This window comes from Delphinapterus leucas, chromosome 20, assembly GCF_059928025.1.
Source record: "Delphinapterus leucas isolate spDelLeu-1000000601 "Yukka" chromosome 20, BTC_Dleu_Yukka2, whole genome shotgun sequence".
Classification (NCBI taxonomy): domain Eukaryota; kingdom Metazoa; phylum Chordata; class Mammalia; order Artiodactyla; family Monodontidae; genus Delphinapterus; species Delphinapterus leucas.
The window spans coordinates 4,305,426-4,311,493 of NC_143148.1; the positions used below are offsets into that span (position 1 = coordinate 4,305,426).

The window sequence follows — 6,068 nt, forward strand, 5'->3', positions numbered from 1 at the left end:
AACTGCAACCTCCCTGAAGCATCGCCAGGGCCTGGGTGACCCCTGTCCATGGTGAGGACCCCACAGGGACCGGCTAAGGACGAAGGAGACCCAACGGGGAGGCTCTGAGAGGGAAAGACGTGCTCGGGTCACCCTCACCTGGAAGGGGCATCTCAGGAAGACACCGAGTCTGTCATGGGAATGAGAGCCAGGATCCTGGGGAGGGGCAGTTCCCCTTCCTGTGCGGCTGCTGACGTGAGAGTCCCATGACGGGGAGGACCAGCCTCCCAGTGGACACACCCTCGGGTCTCCGTCCTGAGGGCACCGTGGTCTCCTCCATCTGCACCGCCTGGACCACAGGGACGAGACGCCATGACCCCCAGCCTCACGGCCCTGCTCTGCCTCGGTGAGATGGGGGAGGGGGAGGGGAAGCCCCAGCCAGGAAGGGACCCCTCCCCATAGCCAGGCTGCTCTGTCAGGACACCCCAGGACTCAGGAGGCTCACGGGTAGGAGAGGCGCTGCTCAGGATTCAGGGCAAACCTCTCACAGGGGTCTCTCTTCCAGGGCTGAGTGTGGGCCTGAGACCCCAGGTGCAGGCAGGTGAGTCTGTCCCCAGGTGTCCCACCTCCCTCCTGATCATGGGGACAAGTGGCCACCCTCAGGCAATGGGGTGGGGAACAGCAGTTCTGAGCTGAAGGAGGGGGAGTCTGGGAGGTTGGGGGCTGAGAGCTGGGGACCTGGGGGTGAGGATGTCTTGTGACGCAACCTCTGATGTCCTTCCAGGCACCCTCTCCAAACCCACCATCTGGGCTGAGCCAGGCTCTGTGATCCCCTGGGGGAGCCCCGTGACCATCTGGTGTCAGGGGACCCTGGGGGTCTGGGAGTTCTATCTGAAGAAAGAGGGAAGCTCACCTCCCTGGTACAGACAGCTCTCACTGGAGCCCGGGGACAAGGGCAAGTTCTCCACCTCATACATGACAAAGTCCTACGCAGGGAGATATCACTGTTACTATCGCAGCTCCACTGGCCGGTCAGAGCGCAGTGACCCCCTGGAGCTGGTGGTGACAGGTGAGAGGACACTCGGGGGTCCCAGCCTCAGGCTCTGCCCTCAGGAAGGGGGTCTGCTCTCAGGGGTGTGTCCCTCTCACAGCCCAGCCCTGGGGGAGGAGAGGGGCATGTGAGCCCCCATTTCACAAGCTCCCTCCTTCTCTCCTAGAGGCCCACAGGAAACCCACCCTCTCAGCCCTGCCGAGCCCTGTGGTCACCTCGGGAGGGAACGTGACCCTCCAGTGTTTCTCATGGGAGGGACTGGACAGGTTCGTTCTGACTAAGGAAGGAGAACCCAAGTCCTCCTGGACCCTGGATGCACAGCGAGGCCCCCATCGGTGGACCCAGGCCCTGCTCCCCGTGGGTCGCGTGACCCCCAGCCACAGGTGGATGTTCAGATGCCACGGCTTTTACAGGGACACCCCCCAGGTGTGGTCGGCCCCCAGTGACCCCCTGGAGCTCCTGGTCCCAGGTGAGGAGGTCCCACCCTGGCCTCACGCACTTTTGGAGGCACGAGACAGATTATTAGATGCTCTTCTCCCAGGATTGCCCCAGATGAGAGGGTGGGGTGAGGGGGGAGCGGGGCGCACAGGACAGTGTGAGCGACAGTGAGGCCTGGGGACCAGGATGGGAGAAGGGGCTTCATGGGAGGAACCAGCCCCTACAGCCCAGGGCTGGTCTTCCCCCAGGTGTGTCTGGGAAGCCCTCCCTCCTGACCCCGCAGGGCCCTGTCGTGGCCTCTGGACAGAGCCTGACCCTCCAGTGTCGCTCTGACGTCGGCTATGACAGATTCGCTCTGTCCCAGGAGGGGAGACAGGCCCTCCCCCAGCGCCCTGGCCGGCAGCCCCAGGCTGGGCTCTCTCAGGCCGACTTCCCCCTGGGCCCGGTGACCAACACCCACGCGGACCGGTACAGATGCTACGGTGGACACAACCTCTCCTCCGAGTGGTCGGCCCCCAGTGACCCCCTGGACATCCTGGTGGCAGGTGAGGAGCCAGCGGGTCAGTCAGGGACCCAGACTCTGCACAGGCCCTGCCGGGGGAGCCCCAGCTGGTGATGCTGGGACCAGGCGTGAGGGGTCCCCAGGGAGGGAGGGAGAGAGACAGAGAGAGACGGGGGTGGGCAGGGAGAGGGAGAGACTCGGAGAAAACAGAGACAGACAGAGATGAGGGGCCTCAGGGAGGCCCTGCTGAGTCGCAGTTAGGAACCAGGGGGCGGGCAGCCCCTCACCCCCCTTCCTCTCTCTAGGGTGGTTCCCTGACACGCCCTCCCTCTCAGTGCAGCCGGGCCCCGTGGTGGCCTCAGGAGAGAACGTGACCCTGCTGTGTCAGTCAGGGAGCACAAGGGAAACTTTCCTTCTGTCCAAGGAGGGGGCAGCCCGGCCCCCACTGCGTCTTAGATCAAAGTACCGAGGTGGGCATTTCCAGGCCGAATTCTCCATGAGTCCCGTGACCTCAGCCCACAATGGGACCTACAGGTGCTACAGCTCACTCAGCAGTAACCCCTACCTGCTGTCACACGCCAGTGCCCCTCTGGAGCTCGCGGTCTCAGGTGAGGGACCCTGACCCTGTCCTCTCTGACTCAGTCAGCTCAGGGCTCTGTCCCGAGCACTCTGGGCTGGGGTTGAGTGAGGGGACTGTGACGGAGGGTCACCCAGAGGGGGATCTGCCCCTCAGAGGCCCTCCCATCCCCTCCCACACCCTCTCACCTCACCTGGAATCCGGAACCTGACGACTGTAGAGACCACAGGGCAGGTGTAAGGGAAAGGTTTCATGAGGTGGGGACTCCAGGGTCAGCCCCACCCCCTTCCCGTCCTCATTCCCAGGACCCTCTGGGGGCCCCAGCCCCCCACCGACAGGCCCCAGTTCAACAACTGGGGAGTCACTGAGGCCTCTCTGCAGAGGGAGCACAGGCCACCCCAAGGCAGTTTCAGTGTCTCTGGGAGGATCTAATGCCCTCAGATCCTCAAGGACAGGCTGGGGGTCAAGCAGAGATGCCAGGAGGACCCCAGGGCTCCAGGGACTCTGAGGCTGGTGCATGAAGGGTGGGGGTCATGGAGAGTGAATGACTTCTCGGGGTCCATCCTGGGGGAGTAGCAGTGGGCTGACGTGGGGAGAAGCAGCCCCCGACCCTCACCTTCTGTCCTGACCCCCAGGAGGCTCTGAAGTTGGGGCCCTTCCCCCCACGGAGCCAGGCCCGCAGACGGGTGAGTGAGGGTCTGTGGGACATGGTGTTGGGTCCAGGGGGGCAGGGCTCAGTTTTGGCCTTGGTTCAGGCACCTCTGGAGACGCTGACTTGGACCCCCTTCCCCTGCCTGGGCCTCAGTTTCTTCAGGTGTAAAAGCAGAGAATCGTGGCCTGGAGCTTAGATTTCCTTCAGTTCTGACTTCTGGCTGTGACCCCCCAGGAGAGGAGGCCTCACAGGGAGGCCTCTGAGGATGTGACTGTATGGGGGCCTGTCCCCAGTGCCGCAGTGATGGTGGCATTGTACGGGGAGGGGGAGGGGAGGCAGGACAATGGCCCAGGGCGCCCAGGCCCTCCCCCTTCACCTCAGGGAGCCCAGCTTGAGTGGAAAGAGCAAGGGCTGGAGTCAGACTCCAGGTTCAGACCCAGCTCTGCGCTCCTGCTGTGGGCCCTGGGCAGGTGCTTTCTTTCCTCTGAGTCTCAGGTTGGTGGTCTGTAAGCTCCCTGGTCCCACCATGCTCACAGGCCTGCTGTGAGGTGAGATGAAATGACGGGTGGGCTTCACAGAGCTCAGGAGGGCAGAGCCCCCAGCCCAGCCCAGACCTTCCCAGGGGCATCAGGGCCCTGCAGGGTGGGTTTAGGGGTCCTGGGGAGAGACACAGAGTCCACCCCATGTAGCCCTGCAGACCCCCCTACAGATGAGCAGCCCTCAGAGCACAAATCTGGTGTCTGCTGGGGGGCAGTTCAGGAGAGCTCAGGGAGCTCACAGCCCTGGGTTCTAATCCCAGCTCTGCCACATCCAGGTTGAGTCACTTGGGGCTCATGGTTTTTTCTCTCTGTGCCTCAGTTTCCTCATTTGTAAAATGGGTGGGGTGGGTTAGAGGAGATGAATGCACAGACCCCAGCACGAGCCTGCACACAGTAGGCGCTCAATTAAATGGCATCTTGGGCTCACTCATGACGTCGCTGGTGCCCCAGGTCTCAAATGGTACCTGAACGTCCTGATCGGGGTCTCGGTGGCCTTCGTCTTGCTGCCCCTCATCCTCCTCGTCCGACACTGGGGTCAGAGCAGACGCAGGAAGTCGGGTGAGTAGGGAACGGGGTGACCCAGGGCCCTGGAGGTGGTGGGCTCAGGGCACCAGCCAAAGGGAAACCTAAGAGATGGGCAAGGTCAGCTTAGAAAAACATTGTCCAGAGTCTGAAACTCAAAAATCTAGAAAGAAAACACGTACTGTCAGCTGACATGTATAATTTAAGGTATTTTCCTCCTTTTCAATCTCATGAAGTGTTGAAACATGTACGCAAGTATGAGTTCAGGTCTCCTTCTTTCCTCCTGAATCCCGAGTGAGGGGCGGGGGTTGTAAGAGTCCCAGGGCCGAGCCTCTGTCATCTGCCCCAGCCCAGGGCGAGGCTGATTTCCACCCTCCCGCAGGGGCTGCAGACCCAGAGCCCAAGGACACAGGCCTGCAGAGCAGGTAACTCCCGCCCCGAAGACCCCCAGGCCCGCCCCGCCCGCAGCTCCCCCTCATTCTCCCCCTAACACGCCCGCCTCCTCCCCAGCTCCTGCCCAGCCGCCGCCACCCAGGACCAGGCCCTCTGTGAGCAGAAGAGGATGGGGTGGGGGACACAGGGTTCTGGAGGCACCTGTGTGGGGGAGGGGAAGGCTGGGAAGGGGTGGGCTCAAGGGGTGCGGACTGAAACCCCACACTTCCCCTCACCCCTGGGTCTCAGTGGCCCCTTCTGGACGCACTGCGGGGGCTCCAGCCCTGAGGGATCTCAGGGGATCCCGCCAAGCGATACACACCCTGTTCCGCCCCAGCAGATGCTGCCGTGAAGGACACACAGCCTGAGGACGGGGTGCAGCTGGACCATCCGGTGAGACCCCTGCTCCTGTCCAGGCCACCAGAGACCTTCTTGTTGCCAAACTCAGTCCAATGGACACGTCTCTGTCCTCACATCCCAGCTCCAGCAGCGTCCCACACTGACCTCTCCTTCCGGGCTTCCTGGGTCGTCCTGCTGTGACTCCACCCCTCCTGCTTCCTTGTGACCTCATGGCCCCTCCTTCGGGGTCCCCTTTCCTGGCTCCCCGTCCTCTGTCTGACCTTCTGGCGTTGCAGAGAAGCCCCATGTCTCAAGAGGATTTGTGAATCACCTGAAAGTCCCCAGGCCCCCCTTCCTTCATTCACCCAAAAGCGGTGCACAAGGAGAGCGCATCCCCCCGGCTCCCTGTAGGTGCTGCAGGTGCAGCAGGGAGCTCACCTGGTGGGTGAGAAGACTATATGTAAAGAAGCAGGTAGTGTCCTAGAATGCAAGGTCCCGATAAGGAAAGTAAAGCAAGAGAAGGTTACAGAGTACATGGTGGGGGGGCAGCAAGTGCAAAGGTCCTGAGGCAGGGACGCTTTTGCAGGAAGATGGCCGTGCGGCTGGAGCCAAATGTGCAAGGGAGATAACGTGCTAATACAGAAATCAGAACCGTAGAAAGAATCCAGAGGCTCCAAGGTGTTAGGAGGTCCCCGGAGTTTCCATCAGGAAAGTGACCTGACCTAAGGTTTTAAAGCATCACTCTGGCAACACAGTGGAAAGCTGACGGAAGGAGATCACAGTGGATCCAGGAAGTCCCCTTTCTGTCCTACTCTCTCCCTCCAGCAGAACAGGCAGGATGCAGACCCCCAGGAGGGGACGTACGCCCAGGTGAACCACTCAAGATCAAGACTAAGGCGGGGGGTGGCCACCTCTCCTTCCTCCCTGTCGGGGAGATTGCTGGACACGAAGGACAGACAAGCGGAAGAGGACAGGCAGAGGGACGGTCAGGTGGGTCCCAACCTGTCCGGGCCCCCAGGCTTCTCCCATCCCAACCA

At 62.0% G+C, this 6,068-nt stretch overlaps 1 protein-coding gene across 3 annotated transcripts in view; it reads left to right on the forward strand.

The window, feature by feature from the left end:
- The window catches only part of LOC149744554 (leukocyte immunoglobulin-like receptor subfamily B member 3), a 12,657-nt gene continuing 6,589 nt past the window's right edge, over nt 1-6,068 (forward strand). Inside the window, exons 1-12 of one of the 3 annotated variants that reach the window (XM_089902063.1) lie at nt 251-385; nt 545-580; nt 764-1,048; nt 1,197-1,499; nt 1,717-2,013; nt 2,276-2,578; nt 3,183-3,233; nt 4,189-4,296; nt 4,643-4,685; nt 4,771-4,808; nt 5,030-5,085; nt 5,857-6,021. In XM_089902063.1, the coding sequence (XP_089758189.1) occupies nt 352-385; nt 545-580; nt 764-1,048; nt 1,197-1,499; nt 1,717-2,013; nt 2,276-2,578; nt 3,183-3,233; nt 4,189-4,296; nt 4,643-4,685; nt 4,771-4,808; nt 5,030-5,085; nt 5,857-6,021 (1,719 nt within the window). In that variant the 5' untranslated portion in view covers nt 251-351. Of the gene's footprint in view, nt 386-544; nt 581-763; nt 1,049-1,196; nt 1,500-1,716; nt 2,014-2,275; nt 2,579-3,182; nt 3,234-4,188; nt 4,297-4,642; nt 4,686-4,770; nt 4,809-5,029; nt 5,086-5,856; nt 6,022-6,068 lie in introns of those variants that run through there. The other 2 variants (XM_089902064.1, XM_089902062.1) reach the window with 2 other exon arrangements.